The following is a 20,418-nucleotide window of genomic DNA, read 5'->3' on the forward strand; positions in this document are numbered from 1 at the left end:
GGCTGTATGCTGTTCATCTTGGCTTGAGCCCCAAAAAGAGAGACCCTGCTCCACTGTCCTGACCCTGTGCTGTGAACCATCTTTAGTTACAAGCAGGACACATGGGAATGTCCATCTGTAAAAAATGTTAATTTCCTGAAGAAGTTCTGTTATGCAGCAAAATGTTCTGCTTTTAATCAGGGTGCCGGCAGCCACAATCTGAAAAACGTGCAGCCCCTGTAGTCAATGCACCATTTCTCTCTTGCTGCCATCATGGCCTTTTCATTTAAGGAGAAAGAGTGCAACTTTGCATAAATATCCTGTGGCCTGGATCCCTCTTCTTTCGGTTTACGGCCACTCTGTGTGCCCTCTAGCTCAATGATCCCAGGATAGACAACTTTGAATAGTGATGATAGAAAGTCTCAAATGTTTGGTTACCACCAAGATTTTAATTGCTTTCAGTCTAATGTTGCCTCTGCTGTAGCAATTCTCAAGGTCCTCAAAGGTATCAAATAACTCGGTAGAAATTGTCTGAAGGGTCAGGACATCACCTTGAATTTCCAGCATTTCGTTCGTTAAGTCAGTGATACGTCTTTGTTTGTAGAGATTCTCTCCCCCGTCGACTAAATCTCTTAGTAGATTTTTTAAGGTGGTCTTGATCTTTTCTTTTAGAGATTGAATTTCTTTGGGGATGTTTTTCTGCAGATCCCCTATGAATAACTTCAAGTCTTCCTTGGTTAGCAGCGATGGTGGGTCTCCTTTGGGGATATCCTGCGCTCGCTCAACACATTGCTCGGTTGACATTTTGCAGCCCTATTTGGCTTTTAGGCTTTCTTCAGAAAGAGAGCCAAATCTGTCAAGGCTGCCCCTCATTACGTTTTTTCTGTTTCCTGGCATTAGTGCCCTGGTACTAGGTCCGATGACAAACTGTGTGTAGGAGTGAGGAGCAGGAACGCTGCAGTGGTTCTCCCATCTGCCTGTGTCACTGGCAACTGTGGCATCAGCTCTGAAGGGGACAGTCACCCTAAGGATCGTAGTGATTTGTATAAAGGATGTCACGCTCCAGGACCAACATAGTTATGAAGAAATAAGGCAAGGATGTAAACTAAAGAGTGTGATCCATCAGCCCGGGTGATCCATTCACGCTGTGGCCACTCCCTGCTTGTTAGAGCCGTGTCTCAGTGGTGTGCAACACCTGACCTCCCCCAGCCACCTCAGGATGGGTAACCCGTGCTACCAGGCAAAGCAGCTGAATCTATGGTGCACTCCTTCAGGGGAGACTATTACAGGCCCACCTGTGTTTCCCGAGAAGGCAGGCGAAAAGTTTTTTTTATCATTCTTCCTTGCCCTTCCCCTGTTTTTTCCCATCTTAGAGCATCTAGTTGCACTACTGGTATACTTTTCTACTCTACCTTTTAAATTGTCTAAACCTTGTGAAAGAACTGGAGAGACCGCAAAACATATGACAAGAAAATGGCATCATAGAAAAACAAAACAGTCTCGCTCAAGCTCCCAGGCGTTGACCCTCTTTCTTAAAAACATTTTGCATTTGAATGAAAGCATTACATAGAAAACAAGCCTGTATGTATACAATTAACAGGTTCAACAATTCCTAATGCTACTGAGTGATCTATTAAGGCCAATCCATGCATCCCACTCTAAATAACAAACTATCTATAGGTCTTCCAACTTTGGCTCTCAAGGTTGCAGTACAACTAACATCAGCACTTGCCACTGAAGTAAATTATGAGGGATGACGGGGGTCATACTCAATAACATCTGCAAAGCCACAAGTTGTAGACCACTGAATTGGTTGAAAGTCTTCACTGTCAAGAGCCTAACTAGCATGCATTATTTCCTAAACAAAGAAGTCAATCTCTGTGACTCTCCAGACATGTGAAATGATATATACTCTGTAGTAGTATGAAATGTATGCCTCCTATTTTAAACAACAAATTACTTTAGATATATTTCTATAACATATGGTTGAGTAATTAAACATACCCTGTTTATAGTTGTTACGTAATTAATAGCATACCACTTACTTCATATGAATTAGCCACCTTGCAGTAGGGCACTTGTGTGTACGACCCCTTCTTCTTACACTTGGGGTGAACGCCGGAAACATCGAACCTAGGAAAAAGATTAAAACATGTAGGTGATCCACATTTCCTAGAATACTGAATCCAAGCATTGAAGAATATTGTAACCATGCAAAGTGTACACAGGAAGTTAATTCTCAGCCTTTCAAGGATACGTCGTTGACAAATATTATTATAGACATTTATAAACTCTTTGCTCCTACTTGAAATTCATTGACGGTATTAATAACCACTGCTTGGATTTCGTGGACTTCACAATCTACGGCAGAGCAGGTCATTTGAAAGTGAAAACTTAACAGTCTACAATACATTACTGCACTATACCAGCTTTACTCCAAAGTCTTTAAGAGATAATCGGCTATGTAGCCAATGTTTGCATTTACAACAGGACAGTAGTAACCCAGATACTTCTGACCAGGAAACAGGTGCCGTAATAAAAAGGCAGAAGATAAGAAGGTACCCTCAGAAATTGCCATATACTGATACACGCTGACAACCTGCAACTTCACAATGAAAGACTGGAGTATGCGTTTAAAAAATTGAGTGCGACAGGAATGACTGAGCAAAGAAGTGTAAAATCGACAAGTTCGAAATAGAGTATTTGGGTCATGTCATGTCAGCAGAGGGAATACGTCCCAAAAAGCAGCTGGCTCATGCAATAGAGAATATGCCCAGACCTACAACGAAGGAAGAAGGAAGAAGTTTGCACTTTCATAGGCATGGCTGAGTATTACTCAAAGTTCATTCGAGATTTTGCCGGAAAGAGTGTTATTGAATGGAACAAGGAGTGTCAAGAAGAATTTGTATCAATCTAATGTGCACTATCAAGAGCTCCTGCTTTCAAAATGTTTAGAAGTATAGTAAAACCACCATAACGACAGACGCCAGCAACGTAGGTTTAGGTGCTGTTGTTACTCAGGAGGATAATGGAAAAGAGGTTCTTATAGTTTTCCCCTCCAGGCTGTTAAAAGGAGCAGAAAAATCATGTGCCACCATTGAAAAGGAAGCATTGGCAATTAAAAGGGCGGCGGATAAAGTCAGAAGAACAAGTTACTTTCGTACCTGGTAACGTTCTTTCGATGGGATGGTCCGACGATGTATTCCATATCTACGACATGTAATCACCACAGCTGTGCTGCTTCGGAAACTTTTTTCGGCATCTGCGTCCTGCGTCGATGACGTCGAGGACCGACGTCATACGATGTGATAAGTAGGACGCACAACGCCCGTAGCCTCAGTTGTAGTTTTTTCCCCCAGAACGTGTGACATTAGTCAACTGCCAGTCAGACACAAAGCCTTGCGGAACGTAAGCTGCAATCGCAAAAGAAATTCTGCAGCGGGGAAGGCAGGGAGGTAGCGATATGGAATACGTCGTCGGACCATCCCATCGAAAGAACGTTACCAGGTAAGAAAGTAACTTGTTCTTCGAGGGGATTGGGTCCTCCGACGTATTCCATATCTATGACAGACTCCCAAAGCAGTACCAGAGCAAGGAGGAGGGAAAGAATTTAGAATCAAAATTTAGAATTGCCAATCAAATAGCAGAGCAAAGGACCGCCTTGCCAAAGGCCAGATCCTGTCCTCGGATAGAATCGAGGGAATAGTGACGTACAAATGTATGTACTGAAGCCCAGGTGGCTGCATCACAGATGTTGCGAATAGGAACACTCCTCTGCAGGGCAGTAGATGCAGCCATACCCATGGTAGAATGGGCCCGCAAGCCAGCCGGCGGGTCCTTACTCGCCAAGCGGTAACACTCCGAGATGGCCAAAATAATCCTGCAAGACAAGGTCTGTTTCGTCACAGCCTGTCCCAAACGCTTTCCAGCGTAACCAATAAAGAGATGATCGTCCACTCTGACCCGGGACATGCGTGAAACATAAAAGCTTAAAGCTCTCCTAGTATCAAGCCTATGGAGCCTCTCCTCTTCCTTACCAGGATGCGGAGGAGGATAGAATGCCGGAAGAACAACCTTCTGGGCCAAATAAAATTCCGAAACCACCTTCGGAAGAAAAGAAGGACGAACTCTAAGGACAACCCTGTCCTTGTGAAATACAGTGAAGGGTGGCTTAACTGAAAGTGCCTGTAACTCACTCACTCTGCGAGCGGAAGTAACCGCAACCAAAAACACAGTTTTCAGAGTTAACAGCCTCAAAGGGCAAGAGTGCAAAGGCTCAAACGGAGCACCCATAAGAAACTTAAGAACAAGGTTTAAATCCCAACCGGGCACCAGGAAAGGTGACGGAGGGAACACACTAGTGAGCCCTTTCAGAAACTGTGAAATCAAAGGGATTTTAAAGTAGGAACACTCTTCAGACGAGCGCTTAAAGATGGACAGCGCCGCCAGGTAACCTTTAATGGTACCCACTTGCAAGCCCCTGTGGGCCAAAGAAAGTAAAAAGGACAGAACCATGGGGATGTCACATGCAAAAGGATCCACATTCTGAACTCTGCACCAGTCGCAGAACTTACGCCAACGGTACAGAGACTTTGTTCCTGGCCGTCGGGCCGAGAGCAACACCTCCATCACGTCTTCAGGGAGGTCCCAATCCTTATACCTCAACCTTTCAGAAGCCAAGCGTGAAGGTTGAGGGATCTGACCTCTGGATGGAGAACCTGACCCCCCTCCCGTGAGAGCAGATCGTCTCGGTAGGGAAGACGACGTGGAGGGCAGATGGACAAGTCGAGAGGGTCCGGGTACCACGTCCTCCGAGCCCACGCCGGAGCAATGACCGAACTTCCGTAACCTCCGCAGCACTTGCGGGATGACGGGGACTGGAGGAAACGCGTACAGCAGCGGGAACGACCACTCCACCACAAACGCGTCTCCCAAGGCTCCTTTTGGAGGAAATTCCCGCAAGCAGAACCTCTCGCACTTCCGGTTGACACTGGAGGCGAAGAGATCCACTTGAGGGGTCACCCAAAGGGCGAAGATCTCCAGGAGAATCTCCTGTCCCAACTCCCACTCGTGAGAGATCGTGCTCTGCCTGCTCAGAGCGTCCGCCGTCACGTTTTCGTCTCCGGCCAGATGAACTGCCGAGATCGAAACTTCCTGCTGGATGGTCCAGAACTCGAGCTGCATCGCCTCCCTGCACAGAGGAAGTGACCCTGCCACCCCCTTTTTGTTGAGGTAGTGCATGGCCACTGTGTTGTCCATCAGGATCAGGACATTCCTTCCTCGCACAGTCGGCAGAAAAGCCTTCAGGGCTAGCCTGACGGCCCTCAGCTCCAACAGATTGATATGGAGTCTGGACTCCGACGGAGACCAACGACCGCTGACTGTCAGCTCGTTGGCATGAGCTCCCATCCCGTGAGGGATGCATCAGTCACGATTGTCACCTCCGGCCAGGGAAGCCAAAATGGAACCCCCTTCATCAAGTTGCCTTCGACGGCCCACCACAGAAGGTCCTGGGCGACCGAGGGCGGCACCTGAACCGGGTCCGACATCCTGCCGGAGGCCTGCGACCATTGCATCTTGAGTGCCCACTGCAAAGATCTCATCCGCAGGCAAGCCTCTGGCACCAGAAGAATGCAGGATGCCATGAGGCCGAGCGACCTCAAGAACTCGAACGCTGGGAGCGTCTGGGCACGCTGAAACTTGTGCGCCATCTGCTGAATGTGAAGAGCCCTCACCTGGGGAGGAAAACACTACCCCAGGGAAGTGTCGAGCACTGCTCCGATGTACTGGAGCCGCTGTGTTGGCGTCAAATGGGACTTCTTTAAATTGAGGGAGAAGCCCAGCCTGTGAAGGGAGTGGCAGGTGACGGACAGATGATCCAGGACTTGCTCGGGAGAGCCCCCCCTGATCAACCAATCGTCCAGGTAGGGGTAGACGTGAATCCCCCCTTGCCTGAGATGCGCTGCCACCACCACCATGAGCTTGGTGAAAACCCTCGGGGCGGAGGTCAATCCGAACGGCAGGACCCGAAACTGAAAGTGCGAGTCGCCAACCGCGAACCTCAGGTACTTCTTGTGCTTGGGATGGATCGGCACATGGAAGTAAGCATCCTTGAGGTCGAGAGACACCAACCAGTGTTGAAGCTGAAGGGCCTGGAGGACTTGAGAGAGAGTAACCATCTTGAACTTGTCCTTCCTGAGGAGTTTGTTCAAACCGCGCAAGTCCATGATGGGTCTCAATCCCCCGTCTTTCTTTGAAATCAAAAAATAAGGGGAATACCATCCCTTGCTCCTCTCCGCTACAGGCACCAGTTCTATGGCGCCTTTCTCCAGCAGGGCTTGAATTTCCTGCGCAAGGAGCGGATCCGGACTCTGCAAAGAGAGGTTCCCCGGTGGATTGTCGTGAGGCCTCTGCCGAAAGGGAAGACTGTAGCCGTGGGTTATGATCTCCCGAACCCACACATCTGAAGTAATGGCACGCCACTCTACAAGATGCTGCGCCAGCCTCCCCCCAACCAGCGAACCATGGGACATGGCCTCATGACTGAGTGGTAGCGGCTGCGGCGTTACCTGAGGGCAAAGAGGCAACTGCCCGAGCGGCCTTGGCACCACGGGTACCCTGTCGTCCACCTCTGGTACCCCTGCGCTGGCCTCTTTGACTGCCAGCTCCTCTCGCTTTACTGAAGGACGAGTAATCGCGAAAGGAACGACCCCTCCATTGCTGTCCCCTAGGACGAAAAGGCAGAGGTTGGCGAACTGCAGCGCTCTAAGACTTCGCTGCAGCTTTGGAGGTCTGCAACCTCTCAAGACTCTCGTCAGCCTTGCTGCCAAAAAGGTGTTCACCGTCAAAGGGCATGTTGAGGAGGTCAAAGGGCATGTTGAGGAGCCGGGACTGCACATCAGGAGCAAACCCCGACTTCCGCAACCACGCAAACCTGCGTATCACGGTGCTCGCTGCCATGGACCTGCTGACGCATTCAGCCATGTCCAAACCCGACTGAACGGACTCACACATGGCATCCTTACCATCCTGGACCATAGCAAGGAAACCATCCCGTTCGTCCCCTTCGGGAATATGTTCAGCCGCTAACGCAACACAGTTCCACAGAGTGTGTGTGAAACGAGACAAGGCACAAATGGAGTTGGCCGCCTGAAGCGCCATACCACCAGAAGAAAACACTTTCTTCGCCCAGCCATCAAAACGTTTGTCGTCCCTATGAGGAGGGATGGTAGGGTACGACGCCTGCTTTGCCGGGGCCGTGGCCGCCTGCACCACCAAACTCTCCGGAGTGGGGTGCCTGGTCAAGTAGCAGGGGTCGCTACTGGCTGGACGGTATTTTCGCTACAAGGACCTGCCCACCGCCGGGAGACTCTCCGGAGCAGTCCAAGCCGCCGCCACCCTTCTCTGTAGAGCCATATGAAACGGCAGTACCGGGTCAGTTGGGGGGACCAACATCAAGGATGTCCGTGAGATCATCCTGCACAAACTCCCCTGAGGGAGCAGAGCATCCCAAGTACTCGGAAACCCTAGCCATAAGGCGCCGGTACGAGGAATCGGCATGAGAGCCAGGCTCAGGCCTACAAAGCTCTACCTCCGGAGAGGTGTCCAGTCCACTGGCATCATGCAGTGACTGCCTCAAATCGTCAAACTGACTATGGCCCGAGACCATTTCATCTGGAACCTGACTAGGAACCAGGCCATCAGAATCCTCATCCACCTCGGAAATATATTCCAGGTGGCGAAAAGAAGGCACCCGAGAGTACTTGCTCTTAACCAGAGCCTTCCTAGGGGGTTCCCCCGTGCCACGGGGCACCTCTGACACCCCGGCCTCGAAAGGCACCAAGGGCGTCGAGTGAATCAGCGCCGGCGTCGAGAGAACAGGCATCAGCGTCGAGAGGATCAGCATTGACGTCGAGTAAATCTGCGTCAACGTCAGATGCAGCGCCGCCAGCATCGACAGTGTCGACACAGTCCTCGAAGCCGCTGCTCCGATCGTGTTTTTCGACGACCTGAGCGTCGACGGCTTCGGCGACTTCCTCGGAGCCGGAGCCTCGAGAAAGCCTGTCGACGCCCTCGACGCCTCAGGTGTCGATGTCTTCCTTGAAGACATCACAGGTGCACATGGTCTCGAACGCGTCGAGGACCGGGACCTGGAACGGGTACGTCGAGAACGAGTCCCCTTGTCCGAACGGGACCTCTCCCGTGACTCGTGCCGACCACTCTTGCGAGTGGTGTCTCGACCTCTCACGGCCGGCCCCACTCGGGGGCGCAGACGGCTTAGTACCCTGCAACTCAAGAATCGCCAGCATTTTCTTCCCGAAGGAAGCCCATTCCTCCGGCGTCACACAGCTGGTGGGGTAAGCGACGTGCCGGGCAGAGTCCTCAGAAGAGGACCTGGAAGACGACCGCTGTCGGCGCTTCCGAGAATGCCTCGAAGAGGCCGAGGAGTGGCGAGACCGACTCCTAGAAGGAGACCCACGAGACTTCCGATGATGACGCGGAGAGTCACCTCTCGAATCATCCATCGAAAGCCCCGCAGACTTCAACTTCCGGGGCTTGGACACCCGACCTACCGACCACTTCTTCTTACGTTCCCGTAAGGCCTTGGACGTGAGCGACTGGCAGTCGATACAGTCATCCGTGTCGTGGGCCTCCCCGAGGCACCAGAGGCAGGCGTTGTGCGAGTCCGTCACAGATTGCCTATCCAGGCTCACGAATTTGGTGGAGGCAGATAAAGAAGAAGACAATTCAGAAGTAGTTTTCAGCTGGACTTCTGTACCTGCTCCACAAGAGGAACGGGAGGAAGCAATGGTACAAGACCATTCTCCTAGTACACTTCGATGAGTAATAGAAGATAATATAACAGACTTCTAGGAAAGAGTCATTTTGTGGAGCTGGATTTATTACCATACTGGAATGTCATTGATGATTTAAGCATCCAAGGTGAATTGTTGATGCGTGGGGACAGGATCATCCCACCTTTGAATGTACGTCAGAAGATCATAGATTTAGGTCACTGTTAGGGAGAATTCTCATCAATGTTTAATTTCCCTTACCTACCGAGTCCCTCAGCAGCTTTGATGGATTTCTAGGATTTATTTTTTTCACCTTGTAAGAGTGTGAGCCTTTTTCCCACTCTTACATGTGTTTTGCTATGTGTATTTCTACTTTCTGTGTGATTTTGGGCACTGGAGCCTCACCTACTCCATGTACACCACTTTTTGTGTGTGTTACACAGCAACTTCAGTGCAGTGACACAGGGTTGTCTTTGAGACTTCCCACTGACTCCATTTTTCTGGGGCGGACTACTGTCCCCCAGAAACAGGTAAAGTTGCCATTAACTTTATATAGTCACTTTAAACCACAGACCCAGTACACCCCATCTTACATGGAGTATTGGAAAGGGTTAACTCTTACCCCTTTTTGTCTGTGCCTCTTGGAGCCTTGTTTCGCTCCCTTAACATTAAGACTTGGCTGGTGGCAGTGGCATCTACCCTAACTTTTCTACCGCGATTATCTTATATAACGTGGTAATGTTTTAGGCTATTATATTAGCCTCAAACATAAACCTGCTTGACCAAATACATTTTATTTTTGTTCCGGCTGGGTTTATTCGCCATTTCTTTTTTTTTTAAACTATTTTTCGTGTTTTTCTCTGCTTGCCAAACCGGGGATGACTCCTTTGTTTGCTGTCTTTTCGCAGGCTTCAGCACAGAAGCCATCCTTAAGGCGCCTGATAGTCTTGGTAGGCAGGATGTGAGGGAGGGATCTTCGGACCCCTGCCATGCGTTCCCTTGGTAACCCAAGTCGCACTCTTGTCTGATTGGCTAAGGGGACTGGCCTTGCCAGGCCAGCCACCTTGCTGTGTGATTGACAGCCAGGCTGTATGAATGGGGGAAAACTGTATAAAAAGCAGGTCTCTGGGACTGGAAATGCAGAGTCGCCACTGGAACGAAAGAACCAACGAGGAACTGGAAGAAGAGGACTCCTACAATGACTGAACCGCCCGGTGAAGCCCTGCTGCAGGTCCGAATCTCCAAATCCGACGACAGAGAAGATCCTCCAGGAAACTTCTTCCCTTGAGCTGGTGGGACCAACCAGTTTGCCCAAACTACAAGCCAGGACCCCTCCTTTTATTCATTGTTTGGCGCTGCTGCTGGTTTCTTCCCTGGGTAGTGCAGGACCCTCCAGTCTTCCTACTTCTGATCAGTCTGACAGTCGCTTCAGGAACCGTGAGCCTGCAGAAACTACCAGGAACGTCTGCCTCAGCTACAACCCCCTCTCCGTTTTAAGGTACTGTGCAAATCCGGTTGTGCGTTTCGCTCAGCCGCGGTAAAAGTGTTTGAAATCTTTCTCCAATCCAAGGGCTTGTCCTTCTCTTCTCTTAGAACTAACTTTTCCACCAACCAACCTCGTCCGGAATCTGTGCCACGAACTTTACCGCAAACTACCATGAACTGTGTGATCTTGAGCAAAAGACTTATGACCTAGTGACTTTGGCCCTAAGTCTTCTCTAGCTGATCTCCTCACTGTAGTCTCTCTTGTTCAACTGCTCAGAATACTTACCTGTTGGTTTTGCCTACTTTCTAATAACGTTGTCTTTCCCTTCCTTTTAAATTGGTGGAGTGCCATTTTGCTCCCACTTCATTTTGTGAGCTTAACTTGTCTGGAATTTAAGGGAAGTGGTGTGGTGTATTTATGATTGTGATTTTTTACTTGCCTAGAATAGTGAAATGTTATACAACTGTTGAGTAAATAAATATGTATTCTTTTACTTAGAAACCTTGAATCAGTGTTTGCCTGAATCATAGTAATTGCTGTCCTTTGTGTAGCTATTTGTACTGCTCACTTACTCTTGAGATAAGTCTGGCTGCTCCGCTACTGCTACCACTATAACTGTGTAGTACAGGCTTGTACCAAAGGTGAAATTGTACTGTCACTTGAAGTCTTAATTGTGTGTAGTGTTCCCAAAGGGTACTGCATATAATTCTGCCTAACAGTCTCAAAGGCTATCAGGGGATTGTTAAGACCAAGCAAAGAATAAGGAGTGATTATTGGTGACCTGGATGCGATATCCAAATTGAAAGAACAGTTTGGGATTGTATCCTTTGTAATAGGAGTGATATGGTTTGTGTGGGTTCGAGTTATCCTATGGTCATGACGGATATCCCTGTGAGACCGTGAGACAAATTGGGTATGAATGTGTTAGGCCCAGTGTGGAGTAATGGGAAATAGTCTTTCTGTTTGGTCATTATTGATTTGCTAACCCGGTCGGTGGAGGTGGTAATCAAGCCCTGCATTACTGACAAATCTGTCGTTGATTTTTTGGATGAGATTAGTAAGCGTGAAGGTCTTCCAAGAGTGATTGTTACTGATAATGGTACTCAATTTTGCTTGAAAGTTATAGAAGACTACTGCAAGAGGAACTCTACTGAGCACAAGTGCAGTGCCATTTATCCCCAAACGAATGGTGTTGTCGAACGCTTCAACAGGGTTCTTAAAGAGGCCATTAGTTGGGCATGGTCCAATGGTTTTGAGTGGGAGAAGTCTGTGAGAGATGTGATTGTGGCGCATCGTTCACCCCGCATTGTTTAGCTGTTGTTTCCCTGATTGAGTTCAGCAAAGGGCGGAAAGCCAACACAAAACTGGTACTACCTTGGATGGGGAAGAATACCAATGTAGGAAAGAAATTGGAGGGTGTTGTGGAAAATATCAAAAGTCGCCAGTTAAAGAATAAAATAGTATATGATGGGTCAGGTGCGGAAAAGGCCAGAAACAGCATTCCGCTTCTAGGTGTCACGGTTAGGATCAAGCTTCCGCCTGTTCTTAGGAATGGACCGTGCAGATGGTCCGGACCCAGTGTGGTCACTGAAGTATTTAAGCATGCTGTGAGAGTCGATGATGGATGTGTAGGGAACATGGAGAGAGTATTTGTGGTGAAGGGTTTGGATGGAATTGTGAAGAGTGGTTCCAATGCTAAAGGTGGTGTTGATGAGGTCAAGGAGAAGAGAAGACGTGAGGAGATTTACGTTGAGGGGAAACAAGACTCTGAATTTTCCTTGCCTAGCAACACAGCTGCATGTCTTCACCAGTCAAGATGTGGAAAAACTTCATGGAGACCTCGCCGGTTGGCTAAATTTGTGTAGACAGAAAGGGAACCATTTGTGGTGTTTCGTTCATCTGCGAAGAAGGGAGGATGTGTAGTATCAGGTCTTATGATGCCTGCTGCGCGCATCTGCCCGTGTTTGGAGTGTGGTGATGAGCAGGCAGTGTGTGGCAATTGGAGACGGTTGGTCTGCAAGCTGGTCATCTCTCCCACTTCCTCCCTGACCATTGCCACTATCTACAGGCCATCCTATCACCCTGTTCCTCTCTGAATGGGCCGATTTCTCCTCCTCACATCCACCTCTAAACTCATTCTACTGGGCGACTTCACCATCTATCTTGACTCCTCATCACATCATCCATTCTCTTCTGCGACCTCACTCTCCCTCTACATTCTCCCCTCTGTCCCTACTCACTCGGCTGGACACACCCTCGATGCCTTGATCCACTTTGACTTTTTCTCTCCACACCACTCACTACCCCTCTCCCTTGGTCAGACCACTCCCTCCTCTCCTCTTACCTGGGTCTTCTCTGCCACCCAACTGCACCTCCCCCAGCACTACCAATCTTGTTCGCAGGCCTTATCATCCACCTTCATCTCCCCTCTCCCTCCACCGCAGACTCTACGTCTGACTCCGCTCTTAGCAACCTCCATCTTGCCATCACTAACACTCTCAACATCCGCCTGAAACCTGCCACCAAGCGTAACACCTGGTAGGACTCTGAACTTGCAGCCCTGAAACGCAAGTGCAGACCTCAGGCTCACCCTCTGACAAACTGGCCTGTCGCCTACTCCAAAGACAATACCGACTTTCCAACCATTTCAAGAAAAGGGCCCTCATCCAGATAAGCATCTCAGGTGCTTCCAACAACACGGCTGAATCTGCAAAGAATTAGTCAACCCTTCAGCAGTCTCCACCTCGCCTCTCCCCTCTCAGACTCTCTGCAATGCATTGACTACTCACTTCACTGCAAAAACTCAGGACATCCTCAGCTCTCCCTCTTCCTTCTCTCCCTCCTCACCTCCCATCCCGTTGCCACCTATGGCCTCCCATGCTCCCCCTCTGCCATTCTCTCCTCCTTTTCTCCTATCACATCCTACGAGGTCACTAGAGGTGTCTGCTCTATGAAGGTGTCCTCCAAACAGGTCTACCCTGTCTTCCAGAACTATTAAGGACAATATTGGCTCCCTTGCCCCTGCACTTGCTGATTTCTGCAATCAACTTCTTGCTACTGTGTCTTTCCCCCTCTTCCCTCAAGCACTCTCTTGTGCACCCCCTCCTGAAAAACACTTCCGCTGACCCTTTGTTTCCTGCTAACTACCGCCCCATCTCTAGCACCCCTTTCCTTAAGAAACCTTTGGAGAAGCTGGTCTACACCCAACTAACCAACATACTGAGCTTGTTGGTTGTCTACATGGCCATTACTCTGGATTCCAAGTACCCAGAGGCACGGAAACAGCTCTTCTGAACACCCCTGAAGAACTGCTTGCATCTCTTGATTCTAACTCTCCAGCTGTTCTCATTTGATTTTTAAATTTCTTTATTGCCATTTTGTCATAGTTACATGGCAAATCTCATGATTTATTTGTGAGAAAATGAAAGAAAAGAGAGAAAGAAAGAAGAACTCGAACGAAAACATAAACAACATTAACTGTCTCCGTACGTTGTCAATATATTCCAATGCAAGCAGTTCCAGTTCGGGGGGTTTGTTTGGGGAGCGGGGGGAGTTTAGAGGGGGGGGCCCAGCCATTGTTCAGAGGTGTTCCAGCTTAGGTGTCACCTCGGGTGGCGGGTCACTGTGGCGTTCATGCAGAGGCGTTCATGGGGGCATGTCATCTGAGGGGTGGAACATGCTCCATGTTAGTTCTTTCCAGGCGTCCAATGCCTCACTTGTGCCATCTACAGATCTGGCTTGTACCATGCGTTATACTGTGGGCCAGCGGGTCATTTCCAAGCCATTGCGATTGTCCTCTTAGTTAGCACACACGCTATGTCCATGAGTTTCATTGTATGTTTGGATTTAGCCAGCCTGGGGTAGGTTCCTAGTAAGTATTCACTGGGGGACCATTCGGATCTTGTCATGCCTGCCCTTTTACAGGCCTGCTCCACACCCGCCCAGAGGCTCTGCACCTTTGTGCATTTCCATAAAATGTGAAACAGGTCTGCATCATCAATGTTGCACCAGACGCAGTTGGGTAGTGTCTACGCGTTGAACTTCGCTATTTTTTGTGGGGTTAAGTACGTGCAGTATAATACGTTTAGCTGTATGAGGCGGAACCTGGAATTCCTAGATACTTCTTTGGGGTAAATAAGTGCCCTGTGCCATTCTTTGTCGGTCATTGCCGTCCCCAGGTCTTCTTCCCACCTAGATCTCAGTGTGGCGCTGCGAGGATTCGGGATGTCGCTTAGTTGGCCGTATATTTGGGATACTGGTCTCCCCCCTCCCCGAGGTTATATAACAGTGTCACAAGGGGGTCTGCTTCTGGTTCCTCAGGCCAGGTCTTCCACTTAGCCCGTGCTATCCTGCGGATACTTTGGTACCACAAGAACTGGCCGCTAGGCATGTCATCCTCTTCTTGTAGCGAAGCAAACTCTCAGAAAGTACCCCCTGCATATAGGTCCCCCCAGGTATAAACTCTGCCTCTTTCCCAGAGTCTAATGTTCTTCAGATCTGCGCTAGATTTGCATAGGTTTGCGATCAGTAGGATTTCCGGTGAGTATGGGTGCTTCACGTGTAAGAGTGTTTTGGACCTGTGCCATATTTTCCTGCCCAGTTCAACGAGTAAAGGCTCCTCCCTCAGGAGCTGTCGGGGCACCCAGATAAGTTCCTTCAGTTGTATTGTGGAGACCAATTGGCGCAGTAGGGTTGTTTTGGACGTGGTGTCGTCCGCCAGCCACTTAGTTATGAAACTAAATTGTGCCGCTAAATAATATTTCTCCAGGTTTAAAAGCTGTATTCCTCCCTGTCTATATGGAAGGACCAGCGTAGAGAATGCCAGTCAGTGCCTGTTTTTCCCCCATAGGAATTCTCGAAGCAGTGTGTCGAGCAGGCGAAAGAAGGGGACATTGATGTAGTAGTGCACATTTTGTAACCCGTATAGAAATCTAGGAAGGACAATCATTTCAATGATTGAAGCCCTGCCCATCATGGATAGGGGAAGCTTAGACCAGAAGCCTATCGATTTTCGCAGGGTGGGAAGCACTGCCCTGGTATTGTACTCGTGCAGTAGCGTAGGGGTGTGCATGATGTTAATCACGAGGTATCGAAACGAGTTAGTTTGCCACTGTATTCCGACCAAAGGGAGGTCTTCTACATTCCGTCCCCTCAGGTCTGCTAGGGGGAACAGGCAGGATTTTTGCCTGCTAAACTGTATCCCAGAGACCTTGGAATACTTGTCCAAAATCTCCAGCATGGTTGGTACATTCAGATGCGGGTCCCTGACATACAAGAGAACATCGTCCGCATACAGGAAAATTACGTGGTCCAGCCTCCCCACCCGTATGCCCACGTCAAATAATTGCTTCCTGAAGAAAATAGCGATGGGTTCTAACCCCAGTATATAAAGCATGGGTGATAGCGGGCAGCCCTGTCTGGTTCCCCTTCCTATGTCCCATGCTGCAGAGACGCACTTCCTGGACTTCACCCACGCTCTTGGTTTAGTGTAGAGCACTTTCACCCATCCAATGAACCTTTGTCCAAACCCGAACCTTTTAAGGACCTTTGTCAGCCATTCCCAATAAATAGAATCAAATGCCTTAATGGCGTCTAAGGACAATAATGCGTACAGGCCTTTTTTCTGATTGGTCTGGTCTATTATGTGTTGAAGCCTGCGTAGGTTCAGAGTGGTGTTGCGGCCCGGTACGAAGCCATTTTGGTCAGTGTGCACTATTTCGCCTATGACTCCGGACAGCCTCTTGGCCAGTATTGCAGTAAGAATTTTGATGTAGTAGTTTAGCTTTGCGAGAGGGCGATATGAGCCGCACTCGTCCGCGGGTTTGTTGGGTTTGAGTATTGGGACCACAAGAGTTTCTCTCATACTGTCAAGCAAGACTCCCTGCTCTAGTGCCTCTTGAAAGACCTTGTATAATATGGGTGTCAGGGATGATTCATAGGTTTTGTAAAATTCTGAGGGCTGCCTGTCACTGCCAGGTGCCTTACATGTAGCTAAGGATTTGATTGCCTCTGTTATGTCTTCTGTGGTTATGTCGACTTCCAGTGCTTCGGTATGTGTGGGGGATAGTCTGGGCAGTCCTATCTTGTCTAGTGTGTTTGTGATCTCCTCAAGGGGAACCTGGTCTTCGTGGGAGTACAGCTGAGCATAAGGGTGCTTGAATGTGTCATTAATGCTCGGCTGCGTTTGGTGCAAGGTGCCATTTTCGTCTTTTAGTGCAGTGGTTAGGTGTCTGGGGTGTTCTTTCTTGCAGAGCAACGCCAGCATGCGGCTGGGTTTATCTGCTTCAGCGTGTGCCCTAGTGGTTCTGGTGGTGTAGTCGAATTGAGCGACTCTGCCCCAAGCCTCCTTGCATTTCTCTCTGAGCGTTCGGAGGGCATCTTCCCCTTGTGTACTATCTTGGGGGGGGGGGTTGACTCCAGCCTCTGGATTTCCTTCTCCCGTCTCTCTAGTTCTGACTTTAACAGCCTTCTAATCCCTCCCGCTTTTGCTATAATCTCTCCTCGCATTACCACCTTCAGAGCGACCCACACCGTGCTCACCTTGTCTGTGCTTCCCATGTTTGTCTCTATGTAATTCTTTATAGAGTCATGAGTTCTTCCCTGAATGCCTGGTCCTTCAGGGCTTCTATTGGCATTCTCCACATGGGAATGGGGGCCTGGAGCCAGTGTTATTCCACTCACCAGCAAGGGTGAGTGGTCTGAGATAGTTCTCCCCAGGTATTGCGCCTTTTCTATTTGAAATGCATGTTCCCTTCCGACAAAGATATAGGGCCTCATCACAAGTCTGGCAGTAACCCTTAAATGTGGCAGTAGCGCTATTAACGCCGCATTTAAGGGTCCGCCAGATCATGGCTTTGAGGGATTTCCCCCAGCTCGGAGCAGGGAGGGAAATCCGCAGCAAATTTGCTGATTTTCGGCGCGATTACCGCCGACAGGAAATCCGCCGGCGGTAATAGCGCAAATTTTCCCCATTGGGCCCAATGGGGAATGAGGACTTCCCGAATGGGCCCAATGGGGAATGGGCAATTACCCTTCCGCCAAACCCGTGATCCAGTGCGTTACCACCCAACTCGTGATGAGGCCCATAGTCTAGTCTGGTGTAGAGACCGTGTGGGGATGAAAAATAAGATATCCTCTTTCCCTCAGGTGTAGTTCTCTCCAGGTGTCAGCCAGTTCCAGGCGTTGAAGCATGGAGTGCAGTGCTGTTGTGGCCGCCGTCGGGCCGCTTGTGGTGGGTGTGGACCTGTCCAGATTTGGGTTGTTCACGCAATCGAAGTCTCCCCCCCCCAAACAAAAAAGCCATTCCTGTGCAATTTTCGCATACATTGAGTTCAGGTGGGCTGGGATATTGGTGTTGGGGAAATACGAATTCACAATGCATACCTCGGTTTGTTCAATGTGGCCCCATAGTATCACAAATCTGCCCTCCGGGTCTTTCTCTGACTTAGTTAATCGGAAAGGGAGGTGAGGATCAATCCAATTGAACACCTCCCCTTCCGTACCTGGAATAGGTAGCTCCAAACCCTTGTCCGCCCCAGTGGTCTTGCAGTTTGGTCACAGACTCCTCTGTACAGTGGGTCTCCTGTAGCAGGGCTATCCCAACCTTCTTCCTTCGAAGATATGACTTGATTCGATTTCTGCGAAGGTAGGTGCCCAGTCCTCGCACATTCCATATCAGCACGTTAATCCCTGTCGCCATGCTGTTTCGGGGGGAGGGGGGTGTTCCTGGGTTCTTTTTGGCCCCCTGCCGTTAATTTTCACTGCAGTCCTTGAGCAGGACGGGTGTCCCGCTTTCCCATGGTGCTGCCCCCCCAAGCCCGCTCCCTCCTCCGACCCCCCAAGGGTCTCTGCATTGTTATTTGGAGACTTTTCAACAGTGTTAACCTTCATTCCGGTGAATGACGAAACAAAACTGAACAACAAAGAACTGCCTCTAGCAGTGGCTTATAACTGGCAACGCTCAGAGGCTCCCGCGTCGTCTGGACCATTCCAGGTCATTAGGCGCCGGTGTCGTGCCGGCGTCTGGCATGCACAGGTTCTGGAGGGGTGGGTTGTAGTGAGCTGCATGTGTGGCTCCCGGAGCTCCGTCTGGAGTAGCTAACAGCAGTGTTGCAGCAGGTTGCTTATGTGTTACCTTGTGTTCTCATCCACATTTGCAGCTAATATTGTTGCAGCAGTAGTCGGACTTGGTTAACTTGCATCATGCGCTCATGTGTTATCATATGTAGGTTTGGGTGCATTTTGCTTCTTTTTCATCTGGCTTCCGTTCGCAACGTGGGTTCCTCTTCTCCGGCTAGGTTGTTATGCTCCAGCCACATGTTTGCTGCAGCTGGGGTCTCCAGAAATATCGCCTTTCCATTGTAGATAACCTTCAGGTGGGAGGGGTAAAGCAACATGTATTTAAGGTTGAGTTTTCGCAACCTCACCTTCACTGGCACAAAAGAATTCCTTGCGCGTTGCACTGTGGGGGTGTAATCTAGATAAATTACTATCTTGGAGTTGTTTTGTATTATCTCCCCTCCCTCCCTTGAGTACTTCAGTATCGTTTCTCTGTCGCAAAAGTTTAAGATTTTCGCAATTATTGGGGGTGGGTGTGATCCTGGCGGGGGTAGTTTTTGCAGAGATCTGTGGGCCCGTTCCACAGAGAATCCCTGGGTGAGTTTTATCACGATTTCCTGTAGGACCAAGGTCTCCACGAAGTCGGTTGGGTTTGATCCCTCCATGTCCTCTGGTATTCCAAGTATACATATATTGCTGCGGCGGGCGTGCCCCTCTGCTTCTTCAGATAGTGCTTCTAGTTGTGCCACCTTCATCTCAAGCTTCTGGACCTTCGCTTGCAGGTCGGAGGTGGTCTCGAAGTTGCTCTGCAGACTAGCTTCTGCTGTGGTTACCCTCTCTGCCAGGTTGCGGGCATCCTGACGCATCAGCTGCATGTCTGACTTGACCTCCTCAATTTTGGTGTCGATGAACAACCTGAGCGCTGCTATGGCTTGAAGTAACTGTGTATCCTTGGGGTCTTCATCGGGAGCGGGTGGTTCTTCCTCCGTGACGGCTTCATGCTGTGGTTGTTGCTTGGGCCTTGCCGCTGCAAATGAATCCGTTATAGACGATTTAGGCTTGTTTCTGGGGGGGGGGGGCATCCTTAATGTGGTTTCTCGAGTTGTTGTGGTGATGTTGGCCTGGGTGAGGGACTGCTGCTATTTGGCAGGTGTATAGTCATTGTACAGGGCCAGGCGAGCTTGGGCACTTATATGCAGAATTATGGTGCTTTTTGTGGTGGTGTTATCCAGGGTCCAGGCCTTGGGGCCGTCTCCGGTGTTGAATCCCAAGTGTGTTGTGTTGCCGTCTCAGGCGTGTTCCAATTCCACCAGTGCACCCCAGGATTTTGTGCAGCAGTGTTATTGCAGGCCCTGTGGGTCCTCCTCTTCTCTCGCAGGGTCTGGGGCTTTAGTGGGGGTCCAGGCACCAGGGCCTTGTTTCCAATGATGGTGTTATGTGGTGGGGGGGCGGCAGTGCGCCGCTGCGTGCTGTCTGTTGGTGCTTGTAGATGGGTCTGAGTGTGGTCACAGTTGTGGTCCCGCGCCCGCTCCAGGGCTCGGAGATTCATTGAGTGCTGTGCCCGCTTAGACCATGTTACAGCGTGCCTAGTCGTGGGTGTCAGTGCGACTTCAGGTTGCTGGTGTCCCCCGAGTACCCCTCCTCGGTCCTGGTACGGGCAGCAGGTCTCTGTGCAGGTGGGGTCTCTCCCCTCCCGACAGGTCTTCTCTGGGCCCCCCAGTGAGTCCCACCTGCCTGCCGTTCTCCCAGGCCTGTTCTCGTTTGTCTACGGCTGAAGTGTCGCGGGCCGGTGGGAGCGTGGGTCGCAGCGCGGGCCGGGGCTTCTGCTTACTGTTGGTTGTCCCTCCTGAGTTTGAGGCCACTTCTCTGTCGGTGCCCTTCGACCAGTCCCTCACACAGTCTGCAGTCTGCCGTCGATGCGCTTAATGCTGACATTGAGTGCCGTCTGCTTATCTGAGCCGATCCTTACCGTTGGCCACTGCTCAGTCTCCGGCGACAGCAGCCATTGTCCTCAAACAGCTTCACCTGTCCCGCCCGGTGTCGTGGGTGCTTCGGGATTTCCTGCACCTGCCGGCCCAATGTCTTCTCGCTTTTAGTCGG

The 20,418-nt window shown here is 50.0% G+C and overlaps 1 protein-coding gene across 1 annotated transcript in view; it reads right to left on the bottom strand.

Annotated features, from left to right (window-relative positions):
• Positions 1-20,418, bottom strand: part of CIMAP2 (ciliary microtubule associated protein 2) — a 690,070-nt gene that overhangs the window by 611,106 nt on the left and 58,546 nt on the right. Inside the window, exon 2 of the mRNA XM_069642119.1 lies at positions 2,025-2,112. Within this exon, the coding sequence (XP_069498220.1) occupies positions 2,025-2,112 (88 nt within the window). The remainder of the gene's footprint in view (positions 1-2,024; positions 2,113-20,418) is intronic.

Source organism: Ambystoma mexicanum, chromosome 1q (assembly GCF_040938575.1).
Source record: "Ambystoma mexicanum isolate Mex_15411 chromosome 1q, UKY_AmexF1_1, whole genome shotgun sequence".
Lineage (NCBI taxonomy): Eukaryota > Metazoa > Chordata > Amphibia > Caudata > Ambystomatidae > Ambystoma > Ambystoma mexicanum.